Here is a 14,276-nt window from a genome sequence, read left to right as displayed (position 1 = left end):
AAGGGGGCGGGGCAATGACGAAGTATTGGCAGAATTGGACTCAAAGAACACTTCGTGCTACGCAGATGAGAAAAGTGTGAGTATTGAAATCTATAGTTCATCAATTTTTCAAATGATAACACGATAAATTTAAACAAATAACTATAAAAATATCGGTAGTAATTGCTTTTTCCAAGATTTAAAAAGAGAGCGCCGAGGAGAAAATATAAATTTAATTAGGTTTATGAATTGTAAATAATTTTAATATATCTTATGTTGATGGGTATAGTAAAATTATAAAGAGTGGATATTGGTTCACGTAACAAAATTAACTAAAAACTTTATTTCGACTGCACTAACTGCGTAGAACGGAATATTTCTTTTATTGACGCGAAAGCGCATTTGCCGCCATCTCAAGAATTTAGCTGGTAATGTTGGCAATTGATATGGAGATTTGCTTGCTTGAGCTACATTTTCAATGAAATTATTCAAAGATTCATCTTACTAAAACAATGGATTGGCAATTAACTTGCCGAGTATGTCTGGAAACGGGAGATATGGTTTCCTTATTCGATTGGGACGAAAACAATGATCAACTTAGCGATAAATACACTGCGTGCTGTGGCGTAGAGGTATGGAAAAATTCTCTTACAAAATGGTTGCGTTGGCCACCCTAAAATTTGTACAAAAATGTTGCTATTATTGTATAATTTCATGCAATTTGTTGACTTTTTGCTAACATCCCCATTAAGATTTCTGAAAAGTTGCCTTAAATTTGAATTTATTTTATATTATTAAAATTGATTTCTGATTTATATTTTAGGTTACAAAAAACGATTCACTGCCAACTTTAATATGTCTCAATTGTGTTGACCGATTAACATACGCGTATGAATTCAAAAAGCAATGTTTATCTTCAAACGAAACGCTCAAAGAGTGTTTGGATGAGTTTCTAAAAACCTCGTCCCTGACTAGTACAGGCGACAACGATTCCATCAACAGTACGTATAATTATTCTTTGTTAAGTAAGAAGACAATGAGTACAAATAAGATTTTTTAAAATTTATATACAATAAACTTAATTGTGCATTTATATTCAGAAGCTGAAACTGAAACAATCACTGTAAGGCAACAAAATGGCATGCTGTTGCAATATGAGCTTCCAGTGGAACATGAACCATCAATTCAATGGACTCGACGTCTGGTTAGGAATGACAACAACGCTGTTGTATTTAAAGCCCCAGAGGCAAAGAAAAGAGGACGGCCGCGTAAATATCCAAATCCACATGGCACAATTGGTTAGTATAAAGAATCTGTTTTCTCATCTCTCTAGTGTCTCTAAGTCGGCATTATTCTGTTACCCGTTTACTTTTTACCTGAATTCAATATAAATGGCTGTCAGTATCTGTACTGTCAACATGTAACAGAACTTTATTCATGATAAAAGTGAATATGGCTGTATTTAAACTTATTGACTTATAGAAGTATCACCATATCACCGCAAGAAACCCAAGGAAGAGGTAAGGGAACCCGAATCGTTGACAGCATTAATTGCCTCTGGATCATTGGAGATTAAACAAGAACCAGATACTGATGAAACCCTGTTTGAATTTGAAGGTATTGACATGTTTTGTTTTATAATAATTTTAGGAATTCACTTAAGTTATTAATGTCATGCTTATGGTTGAGTTTAAGTACAAAAATGTATTGGACTTTATACACCCTTATGGCTTCTTTAACAATGTTGTAGTTAGACTTACAAGCAGACTTATTTTCAATTAATTATTTTAATAATACAAATTATATAGTATACTTCTATGTATACCATTCTTGAATATGATACCCTAGAAATAATATAGTTTATCCTTGTAGCTAACCTAATATACAGTTATAATTGTCAGAAAAAAAATTTGCATATAAATTTACATGCATTGCCAGTTCTCAAATCAAGGGTGTAGAATGGAACCTGAAGAACTGCCCATAAACATCACTTAAATTGCCTAGGATTTTTTACAAAATGTGTTATATTGTTTTACTAAAGCACTTACAACTATTACCATCATGCTTCTCATTACTTGTTAAGTAAGCAGTTAAAATATAAACACTGATCCAAGTCTAACTATTTACAAGTACCATTCACTAGTATATTGCATGGCCAGAGAGTTATTCCCCAGGTCAAGCCGTAGTGCTTGGGAAGTAATGCCCTCCACTATTGAGTTTATTGATTACATAATCGTAGAAGTATGTGATATATAATTAGAATTATAATTTTCAGAAATGGCTGAGGATTCTGATCCAGATTTTGTTCCTGGAGAGGAAGAGCCTGATGATGTTCCGGTAGGTATTGAAAAACCTTTCTTTTCAATTTAAAATTTCTTTACACATTTCAGAGCCTTCTCAAAATACAAACTTTATTATTATAATTTTTTTTCGAAATACATTTTGTTGAATTTTAGTAAGATATTTACAATGCTACAATTTGCTATAATTAAACCATGGCTACATAATCAGTTGGTTGTAAAACTTAAATTGAATTACAATATATAGTCTAGAACTAGTAAACATAATTTACTATGCTTCATATATTGCCATAATAGAATTTAGAGGTTTACAAAATGTTTGTATGTACAATATTACATATTTAACTTAACATTTATTAGTGTTTGATGTTCATATTTTCGTTTATATCTTAGTACCTATAAATAGGTACATAGTATACTTAGTAGTAATTAAAATCAAAGCCGTGTTGGCCTAGTGACTACAGTGACTATCATCACTAATGTTATAGGTTCAATACCCAATGGACTTTCTGTCTATATGTGCATTTAACACTTCCTGTGGAAACCGGCATGCCCCAATCGATATGTATTAGATAGAAGGCTGATCACCTACTGGTCTAAGAAATAAAAACGAATACAATCTGAGGCAGACATATAGGGTTGTAGCGCCACATTATTATGTAATAGTATTTATTACATTATTTATACCTTCGTATCATTTAAGATAAAAAAATTACTTGAAGACTGTTTTGGTTTAGTAATAATTCAGTTAAAAATAGTTGCAGCAAGAGACCCCTAGAAAACGCGGTCGTCCGAGGAAAATAAGACCCCCAGTGGCAGATGTGAAAATTAAGGAAGAAACGGAAGACATGCTGCTAAAGGAAACCATTATGGCATTCTCTGAACCCATACATGATGATGCGCTAAACCCAAAACCAAAGCCCAAGAAGAAAAAAATTCAACAGAAGAAAAAGAAATATGTGTATTCTAAGACGTAAGTTTAGGTTGCCCAGGATCCCTAATGAACGCGCCGTAACGTTTCGTGACCAACCCCAGTGACTCTTTCTAAAACTTAGCATTATGTGATGTAAAGTACTGGAAAGTAGAAAATAATATTAACAATGATGCGTAATTCAACCCCACCCTGCATAGTAATACTTGACGTTCCCTAACGCGATAGACACGGACCGTTGTTGGAGTATTCTCGTAAAACATTTTTTTTTCGAATTTCATTAAATCATTTAGTTTAATGTAACTGATATATAACACAACTGATACAGGGGCAAAGGTACGCAAAACTTATTATGGACGTGACAAATCATTATACATTTGACACTTCAAAAATATGACTTGACAAATCTCCGCGTTATACGAAAATGCGTTTTTTTGTTAATATTGAACCTCCAATGTCAACTTTATTCATTCACTACAGGCACTGTTATTATTAAAATAAAACATTTTATTAAGTTATGTGTAGTAGTTAAAAGCTTCATTATCTGTATTTGTTATTTCATCTTGAGGTCGTTCGTTCGAATCACGGCTTTGCACCAAATAAAAAGAAAACACTTTTTTACCGGATTGAAGCTATGAATTATTACGAAACGTCGGGAGACATTTAAAATTATGTAAAATAATTAAAAGTTTATAATAATACATGGCATCAATCCGGTAAATAAGTGTTTTCTTTAAATGTTTAAAAGCTATGTTAACAAAAGATAATACTATATGCACCAATAGATATTTGTTTTATGTGTGCATTAAAGAAAACTTTTCGATGGCTTGACCAAGCGCCATTTTTATTAGAATATTTATTTTTTCAGTCACGTGTGTGAAACATGCGGTGCGTCGTTCACTTCAAACGCTTCGTTGCAAGCGCATATTAGACGCCATTTGGGAATTAAACCATTTGTATGCAGGTATGCTAGCTTTAATGGATTAAGTAGTGTTTTTTTTTATTATTATGAATAACAATACTATTGCAATATTCTCTGAAAGATGTCGAGGTTTCTAAATCATATATTTAGTATTGTTATTTGTTGGATATTTTATTTTTTGTTATATTAAAAATCAGACTTAGACAGAATCAGACAGACTTAAAACCCAGGACCTCTTTGTGTATTAAGCTTTATTTTTTAAATTAAATAGTATGTAATTAGATTGGTGTAATTTTGTTTTGAACCAATGGGTGCGGGTGGATTGATACTCTATAAATTTTCAAAATTAACAAATGGTCCGTATTTTCAATAATGTCCCCTGCGCCCATATGTGGCCTTTTTTGTACCGTTGTGTTGATCATGCACCCGCACCCGCATTCAAGAAGTCGAAAATTTTTTGCTAAGGATAAATTCAATATAGAAATAATTTATCCATTTTTATTCAAACAATTTTTTTATACGTGACATTCCGCATACATTGACGTATACCGAACGTTAAATTGTCTCGCCTGGTGAACAAGACAAATTACATGCTATACGTCGACGTATGCGATACGACATATCGTGTCGGTATATGTCATAAGTTTGTGATACGTGTGTAGTATATGCGGGTACGCGTGCGTGATGAACATGGAGCTGCGTCGTCATATGTTCCGACACACGGGCGTGCGCCCCTACAAGTGCAGAGTTTGCGATCGCCGTTTTGGGGACTTCGGTAGCCGACAGAAGCATGAAAGGCGAGTTATCGCAATGTAGCATACCTTCAAATAAAGATTACATAAATATCTTATTTTGTATCGTTGTAATGTTTATTTTGAATGTTTAACTCTTTTTACTTCGGCTCATTACAGTCTCGGAAACATAACTTAAATTTAATGTATTCTAAAACGTGATTAAACACAAATTATCTACCTATCATTTATTGTCTATGACTCAAATTCTAATCTACGAATGATAGAGTGAGTTACGACACGTTTCTGAGTACAAGACAATCAAGTCAACGCAGCTTAACGGTACAAAAGGGCCATTTCAAAGGTACAACTAGGTACAAATAGATAATCACTTACTATAGCGTTTGCGGGTTCGCCGCCGTGGCTAATATAGAGTTAAAACGGCATATGGTGAAGCATACGGGTCAAAGGCCTTACCCGTGTCGGCATTGCGATAAGACGTATACGGACTTTGGGACACGACAGAAACATGAACGGTGAGGCAGGTTTTATAACAGTTTCTCGTTGACATTTCAAAAGTCATTGGAAAACAATATACAGGCTGAACAAATCAAATCAAGATTAAAAATATGACCCTTTGATTACACATGTATTTAACGCAATTTCAGTATCTTAGATAAATTAAGGGCTTGCTTGCATTGCTTGCAGCTTCCAAAATATAGAACGGATGGAATAAATCTATACAGATGTGGTTAAATGAGAAGATTACAAGCTCCATCATAGTTATAATGCATATACAGATTTCTGTCTGTTTTATTGATGATTTTTAGGGAAATAATAAGATAGCCTTCTATTCTACAAAATTGCAGTAGGACGCATTTTAAAATGCCTCAATAACCGTAAGTTGTGATAAAATGTCAAACTTACAGTGATTTCTTATGAAATTCTTTTTAGAGAAGTTAACTAACAAAAATCTCATATACTACTTATAGACAATTGATGGTATTCTCTTTTCCAATTTGGGATTTCAAATATACAATCACATTTAAATAGTCAAATTGTTCCATAAGTGCCTTTTTCCCCCAATTTTACTTTTTAAAGGGAATTTCCTTGATGTCTTTGTAGTAATAAAATTTATCAATTCAGTTCTGGCTTCTGCGTAATCCAGCGTACGTACTTAAAATAATTTAAGGAGCTAAAAATCTTCTGGAAGGAGGTCATTTAAAAATATAGTAGTATTTTGCAAGTCAATGACTTTTAGTGATAATTTACTGACATCGAACTAAAGTTCTTTTGTTTATTTTTTTTGGAATTGCGTTAATATCAAAATAATATACTTAAAATTTCAGATTGCACATGGGCATTCGTCCCTACCAGTGTTCGTTATGTGGAAAGTCGTTTACGTACTCGTACGTGCTTGCTAATCATATGTTAACTCACACCGGGGAGAAGAAGTATGCGTAAGTATATTTAATACATAATTTTGTTCGAAGTTAATTTGTGTTATATTATATAGAGATGAAATTTCTTCGTTGATGAAAATTCTTTTCATATCATCAATGATATAGATTCTAATCAAATCCACAGTTCAAAAGATATTAGCGTACAGACGATGGGAAGGATACTTTTTCGTAAGGATGAGTCACATGATTATTGATGTGTACAATAACATATTCATAGGTCATTAAATCAATTTAAAAAATTAAACTATTAAAATGACGCAGCAAATGAAAATAGACCAAATATTTCTGAAAATATAAAACCAATATTTACCCTTCTTTAAGATTTGATATTTATAACATATGAATATGTTTCTTTAGATGTGGTCCTTGCAACAAGAAATTCACGAAAGCTCACCACCTGAAGTACCACAACAAGGTCCATCATAAAGAGCTGTACATCCAGCAGCAACTGGAGCAAGAGGCAAAGAAGATGAGACAGAGGATCAACGTCTCCAACCTTTCGGGAGTCATCTCGGGGGAGATCGTTGATGGCACTCTGCAGCTCACGCATATTACTGAAGGTACTTTCTTTTTCCAATTTGTAAAACCAATATCGATTTTATTGATATTGGTCTTGACAAATGACATTAATAATTTCTGTTGCAACATACCAATTTTAATTAACTAAAAAATATTTCAACAATTTCTCGTTTTCGATATCCTATCCTAAAACATAAGGTGAATGTTATTCATATTTCACTTTTATATGATGTGTTTACTGGTATAACTTAGATTACCGGCGAAATTACTATTGTTTTTGACTGGGAAAGATGGGAAATATTTATATGGGAATAACGTCTTCTGTTTAAACTTTAAAAAAATAGACAGAAATGATTGATATGATTTGCTATTTTAAAAGAGTACCGAGAGTTTTTTACGCCGGCTTTGTCTCCGGCCTACATCCTCTGTCTTTGCCGATGAGTAGGGATGTCTACTTATTTAAATTTATTGACGTGGAATAAGTGATACTTGTATGTAATGTTCCATAATAAACATTTTAACAAATAACACACAAATCTACACATAAGTTTCAAATGATCGATGAAAGACGATGTTTATCCGAGTATACTTGGCACATTTGACTCAGACATCGAATGGTATGTTTCAGATGGCGAACACGAGTCCCAAATGGAGGTGGTCGAACAGGACGATGAACAAAATGAAACGGACCGAGCCGTCGCGGATATGCAAGCGGTTAGTTCATATTAACGATATGTTAACCGTATACAATACTAAAGCTAGATTTTTGTATGGAAATATTGAGCAGCACTCCGTGGGCGTATTTGGAACTAAATAAAATATGGATCCACCGCATTTTACATTGCGGAAAAATAATGAAATTTTATTTAGAAACATAAATATTGGGCATTGATCTTTAAAAAACGTTACACCCGCGTTTAGTCGGTCGTACCGTGATATTATTAAAAAATTAAATCTTTAATTCTATAGTGTAGCTAATAAAATATTAACATTTTTTTCAGGTGGTCCTTGATTCGGAGTTTGCAGGCGATGATGACCTTAAGACTCGTATAATTAGTCATAGTGAGATTTAATTAAATACATATCCAATTGTATGCAATAGATGTAACAAGTGACTTACTTTAGTGGCTTAATCTAGAATTCAGTAGCGTGCCTAGTAATAAAAAACTGCCAAAAAATATATATTTAGAAATAATTATATCAAAATATATGTTTTTTACTTCAAGTTCCATATAAGGTCATCCAATAGTTACCTCATAATTGAAAAAAAATTGTCTAATTGCAGCTCTTACTAAGTATGAGTACTTGTGTGTTGTCTCATCACAGCATGAACATAGTCTGACAGAAAGAGACAAAATATTACTTTGGTTAAAAGAGTGTAATTGGATTTATTTATTCATTAAAAAATAATTTTTAGTTTGGGTAAGATAGGTCTCAACATCGTTATTATGATATAGTTTTGAGTAAATATTTTTTCAAGCTTATTTTCTTTACTAGCACATAAAGACTGAAATGAAAAGTAGGTTAATTTATATAACTGCTTGGCGATAGTGACTAATGTAAAATTTGATTGAAAGTTTGTATATTTATTAAATTTATTACGAAAATATTTAATTATAAAATAAATATTTTTGAGGCTGTTCTTTGTTTTTGCAAATTTGGATAATTTACTTCTGAACGAAAATCATCTTCAGGTTAAAGTATAAATATAAATATTTTATGTAACAGGTTCACTGTCCAATCATAAAGGTGGAAATACCCCTCACCGAGGTTCGAATGAAAGCCTAAATGTTAGAAAAAAAAAATTTGCCGTACGTCCCAGCACTTTTTAAGTTCTCAGTGATATGTCCTCTCAAGTCCACGCAAGAAGTTGTACTTGCGTGCAGACCACATGTGGACTGCGAACGTGTAGAGATTTCCGTCTTATATGGTCTTTGGACAGTGAACCTGTTAAATAATTTTAGCCTCGCTTTTTGTCGTTACATAACGTATCTGACATGGGATTCCATACTAGCGTGTAAATTATATAAACATTAGTTATAAACATTTCGTGTAAATAATCATTTAATCTTGTTGAATAAATCATTGATTCAGTAATTGTTGTGTTTATTTGCTATTTTTTTATATTAAAAACATTGCAACTTTTAGGTCCAGCCTCAGATTTTGATATCTGTTTTGTGATAATTTTTCTTAAAGGGGAAACAAGTTTAGACCGGTCAAAAATATACCTTTTTATTGCATGAGTTGTTAGTATAACTAATAAACAATTTGTGGTCAAAATTCGCATTATTCCCGATGCTATGAGTACTTACGGACCGCCCGTCGTACTATGGAAATCGACAACTTTTTTATTTGTCAAGGAAGACGATGGAATTTTGGATGGAAAATAAATGAAAAGATACCAGTTTATAGAACCATGCTTTATTTTATTTCCTTATCGACAATATAGTGAATAAAAGTTACTTTTTCATTACTTTAATTAAAAGCTATGATTGATGTTTATTTCATAAAATATTTGAGGTTAAAAATTGCAAATTTTGTGAAATTTATACTAAAAAAATATTTATATGATTACGTAAATTATACCGCGAAATGAATGCCAAATTAAGATAACACGCCCTGTTATCAATAATTCTTGTTAATCGCCAAGTTTTTTTTAAATTGTTTGTAAGGAGCTGCAGTCATTACATCATGTTCCACGTGACATCTTTAAGTAGTTAATTAATCATAAAATATATAAATAAAAAACAAAGATTTGTCCTCTATCAGCAGCAGGTGAAAACAACCCGCAAATATATAACTAAAAACTCCGTTTTCCTGAATTCAATTGCGACAGTCACCATAACTAGGACCCGTTCACGAGTATGACGCATGGCCAGCCATCGCCCCCCCCCCTCGCCATATTTTAGGGAGAGAGACAACCCGACGCATGGTCGCCGCCACAAGCTGTGGCATTTAAGCGTGGATGACGATCCTTGCAATGTAATCTTGGCTACATAAATAAATAATAATAATACTACTTATTGACGATCGACCCCGAGTCAGGAAATGCACCCGAGAGATTCAGTCACGTATACTTCATACTGGGGCAAATCATAACCAAGCACTCGGATCGTTTAAGTATTTATTTATAGGCCTTAGCAAATAGTTTTACTTTAACGTACGATTTCAATTTATTTATTGACAACATTTGTATCTAGGGATTTTGTTGAAAAATATATACAATTGCATTAGAAATAATTACTTGTTTTATGTAGCCTTGTGGTTGGTGTACTAATTGTCTTTATTACTAGTACTATAATTATGGTCGATTGTCTCTTTAAAGATATCTATTGCTATACGGTGCTAGAATAGTTAATTATCCGGTGAGCACTTTATATAATTAATAAGTAGTTTAACTGCCTTAAACTACTCGTTTTCTTAAAAAAAGTCTACACTAAAATAAAATAAAAATCTGTATATTTTTCCTGCGTAAAAAAGTTTCGGCGTCCTAGGTTCACCCTCTGCCTGACGCACGCCGTCAACTTTTTGGTTAAAGGCATAAGGTTTCCTCACGATGCTCTCCTTCACCGTACGAGCGACTATTAAATGCGCACATAGATTAATTGGTGCAGCAAGTTAAGTGGCAACAGCCGGGGATAGAACCTCAGGGAAGAGTCACACGTTAAAACCAAGATTGTTTTATGTATATATAACAGTAATTTATGCATATATTATTGATTGGGTTGAATCGAATCGTAGGAAAAATTGTATTTGCATTTACTGCCATCTATCGAAGATACTCTTAACAAATACGCTCAATGTTGCCTGTAGTGGCGCGATGATAACAAGAGTTCTTCATTATTTTAGTCTCCGTTACGTATATGAGCATCGAGATTCATCTTCCTTTCTATTTGCACTTAAACTTGTTAGACAAGTATTGTAATTGTGAATGGTGAACGAAATATAGGTACCTTATGTGTAGTTAAGATCGCAAAGTCTCCATACTGACAGATGGTAATGCATGGCATTTTCTTCTGAAAATCTCTAATTGGTATTGTTTTTTTTATCTAATTTTGCTTACAGCTCACTTGCAATGGCAACATTAAAACTTGTGCCACTCTTCCAAGTAGATGATTTTTGTTCTTGTCCTTAATGTAAAAAGAAAACGCGAACTTTCGGGCGCGGCGAGTTTTAAATTTTTTCTCCCCTAATGCGCTTATTACGAGTTGGAGGAAGCACAATTTCTCAAAGTTTTCTTAGATCACTATCTATATATTTTGAATAGTGTTTTGGAAAGTAAATATGTGAAAGATGTTTCTAAGTAGATATCTTTTGTCGTAGGTAATAATAAAAATTCTCTAGTCGTTAATTCCCTTTGTCAAATAGTTGGGAACAATACGTAATCAGCCCTCTGTGCGTGGCAGTTCTTATAGCCACTAGCCATTAGTCAATAGCCATTGTCTTGTTGAGTCAAATACACCATGCCACTGCACCACTATGCCGTAACAGCCCATGTAGACCGTAAAATTTCTAATAAGTGGATTTTAAGTACAATTTTATTCTTATATTCCATAGATTGGGTATACACCCATTCGAGTTGTTAAATCTTGTAAAAACTAAGTGGCACTCGTAATAGTTACTAACTAAAGATACGTACGTAGCAGACAACAACAGATCAATGACCACATTCATATCATAACATTATGTCATTAGCAAGACCAAATAACAGTATTTGAGAAGCACTGTCGCGCAACAAAGCTTTTGACGCGAAGACGGCCGCGAGGTCGCCGGATGGCGCGATTTACATTTTTATTCCTTTATTTACGTCTATTTCCCTCCTTACACGGATGCTGTTTTAAAAAGTATTTTAAGAGGAAAAGTTTATTTATCTCTTGGTATAGACCGAATTCTAATAGGAAATACAGAAATGGTATCAAGTCCAATCTTTGTTTTATAGCTTCGAAGCTAAGATTATGAGATTTTAAAGAAAAACATGAAAAGCTCTTATATTCGATACCCAACACTTCGTATTTTATAGGAAGTTATTAATAAGTAAACGTTTCTATTAATGATACCTACTTCCTAGCTAATGCATCGTATGTTCGTGAAAAGATACATTAGTTCTATCTCAACGCAAAAGCGGCAGATCCTCATTGTTTGTTGACAGGAACAACCCTATGGAGGGCTGAAAAAATCTGATGGTGTTTTTTATCCTTCAGCGGTAGTCCGACTCCTGGAACAAAAATAATAAAAAATCGTAAAAGTATTTCTGAGTTGAAAAATTAAATACTTGGGGCTGATTTAATTGTTGTTGGAATCTTGAACCCCACTTCGAAGCTCTTGGTTCGCGGTTGGTAGGGCGACAGGAGCGCTGAGGCATCTACCGAAAATAAGCGGACTTGAACAAAGTTGATAAAGGTTTTACTCTAGAGTGGTTAGTATGGTGTTTTTAAAAGCCTCTATATAGAAAGTCTCTTAGAACACAAAATAGAAGTCTCCTCTGTAGTCTTCTGTTTTTTGCAGCGACAGTAGAGCAATTCGTAGCTACAGAACAGCGTCTTTTATAGCAGATTGCGTCTTGGTTGACACTCCTACGTGGGAATTGGAAGCAGACGTTCTAACTGCAGTTTATAGTTTTTGAGTGATTTTGGAGTGCGATGGTTTCCTTCTGAGGGTAAATAATGCTTCAGAAGGAATCTCTATAAACAGAGAGAGTGAGAGCGCGCGGTATAAGAGACGGAAGGGGAGGTGAGAGAAAAAGAATGTTCGCCCATCTCCTTCCACCTATATTGTTCACACATTGTTGACGCCACAAGACTGTACCGATGAGGTCCGGATAGATTACGAAAGCGAACCCAATAGCCTTTTTAATGTGGTCGAGTTGATAGCCCAGGTGGTTTTAGTGGGTATAACTCACCCAGTTCTCTGATTAGCAAAACCCCTAAAGTGAGTCGAGTGCCACATATATCTGTCGCGTAACCGCATTTCCACCTTGATTTAAAAAAGGTGGGGCTTTCTGTGAATTTGTGGGTGCAAGATGTGCTGGTTTCCTCGCGAAGCAATCCTACCGTGTGGGGATACATAGGCCACGATATCAACCTCATTTATAGACTTTAGTAGAAACATTATATTTGACGGTTGACGACACAACACTTTATAATATTTTAAGTTTCCACTTATTAATAGAATTCAACAACGAATACGACTTACATAACCGTCTGATTGGTAAGATAGCCGAGATCTAGGTGTTTCTTTAAGGGACTTGCGGAGGCCAACATTACTCATAGTAAAACTGATAAAAAATAAAAAAGAGGGATCCCTTCGTAATTGACGTTTTATTTGTTTGTCAATTAAAGTGAAGAGCCTCGGGCGTAACAACTGCTCACAAGGAAAACAAACAAATTATTTGTATTGCACAGATGTGATTGTGGTTCACTTACTTTTATTACGTTTACTAGGCTAATTAATACATATTAAGAGTATGATGTTGTATATATACGTTTCGCTTTGGTAACTTTTAAGAATACATTTTTAATTAGTTTACGAACAACTACCGACCTTATGGAAGAATTTAAATTTATGTACCAATGATATTTAATTAAGCTAAATAGGATAGTGCCTTCTCTGTAATTCTTTTTTAGCTTTCGATTATATTATAGGTAAAGTTATATGACCTAAACCGCTGTTAACTTAAATTAAAATATATCTATCATTTAAACTTGATAACTATAAAATGATGATTTTACAAATCCTAAAATAATAAATAATGAAATATTACGTATTAATTTAAAACAAATGCGAGCAGATTGCCGCGAAATTATTCACAAAGCACGGCCGGTTGGGACTTGATGATATTGTATTAGGTGATCACATACGAATGCGATTTTAATGGATCCCTTCCTTTGTAACTCCATAAAACCTAACCTCCTTCGTAAGAGAACACAATTTTCCCGCGCGTTCCGTTTGACGTTTACGTCATTTCGGGCCAACGTATGGCAACCCCAATCTAAATTAAAATCTAAAACCTTGTAAACAAGGCAAGTGCTCACTTTTTCGGGGATTTTAACCCTCGGAATTAACGAGATATAGAGGGGGTCGAGCCGCGGTTTTGTCTCCTCTTGATACGTTCGGGGTGACGTAACCTAACTTTATTATGCTTTTGTTGCTTCTAACTTGATAATTTCTTTTATAAAGTGAACTTGCGGTATTAAAGTAATTTATGTTAAATTGTCAGTTGCGCTATTCTGAACATATAAATTCTCTGTATAGATTATTATTTATCTTAATACGATTAGGAATTTGGTAGGTATGCGGTTGGCATGGCATTCAGAATCGAGACTTATAGCTAAGTATTACTCCCGTATGTCAAAAACGACATTACACCTTGACATACGGATGATAAGTGTCGGCTCTGAATCTCTCCACAAAGAGATAGTGAAAGGCAAGTAC

The 14,276-nt window shown here is 33.9% G+C and overlaps 1 protein-coding gene across 2 annotated transcripts; it reads left to right on the top strand.

The window, feature by feature from the left end:
- The first annotated feature begins 401 nt into the window (after positions 1 to 401).
- LOC123711779 (zinc finger protein 829-like) lies at positions 402 to 8,943 on the top strand. 2 transcript variants are annotated; one of them, XM_045664576.1, is made up of 12 exons: positions 402 to 611; positions 803 to 980; positions 1,080 to 1,277; positions 1,462 to 1,596; positions 2,255 to 2,316; positions 3,038 to 3,252; positions 4,079 to 4,174; positions 5,265 to 5,399; positions 6,213 to 6,323; positions 6,684 to 6,886; positions 7,474 to 7,559; positions 7,847 to 8,943. In XM_045664576.1, exons 1-12 carry the CDS (start codon positions 492 to 494, stop codon positions 7,916 to 7,918), a joined length of 1,611 nt encoding a protein of 536 aa, XP_045520532.1. In that variant the 5' UTR covers positions 402 to 491; the 3' UTR covers positions 7,919 to 8,943. The 2 variants fall into 2 exon arrangements, with proteins under 2 accessions (XP_045520532.1, XP_045520524.1); XM_045664568.1 differs by lacking the exon at positions 5,265 to 5,399 and adding an exon at positions 4,795 to 4,929.
- The last annotated feature ends 5,333 nt before the right edge of the window (positions 8,944 to 14,276 follow it).

Source organism: Pieris brassicae, chromosome 1 (assembly GCF_905147105.1).
Source record: "Pieris brassicae chromosome 1, ilPieBrab1.1, whole genome shotgun sequence".
Lineage (NCBI taxonomy): Eukaryota > Metazoa > Arthropoda > Insecta > Lepidoptera > Pieridae > Pieris > Pieris brassicae.
The sequence above is the reverse complement of the archived record's forward strand: the minus strand, read 5'-3'. Positions and strand labels throughout refer to the sequence as shown.

Bases quoted from the DNA above. Each gene is read 5' to 3' on its own strand.
- LOC123711779 (XM_045664576.1), top strand. From the start codon at position 492: ATGGATTGGCAATTAACTTGCCGAGTATGTCTGGAAACGGGAGATATG. The intron at 3,253-4,078 runs GTAAGTTTAGGT...TTATTTTTTCAG, and splicing joins AAATATGTGTATTCTAAGAC to TCACGTGTGTGAAACATGCG. The intron at 6,324-6,683 runs GTAAGTATATTT...ATGTTTCTTTAG, and splicing joins ACCGGGGAGAAGAAGTATGC to ATGTGGTCCTTGCAACAAGA.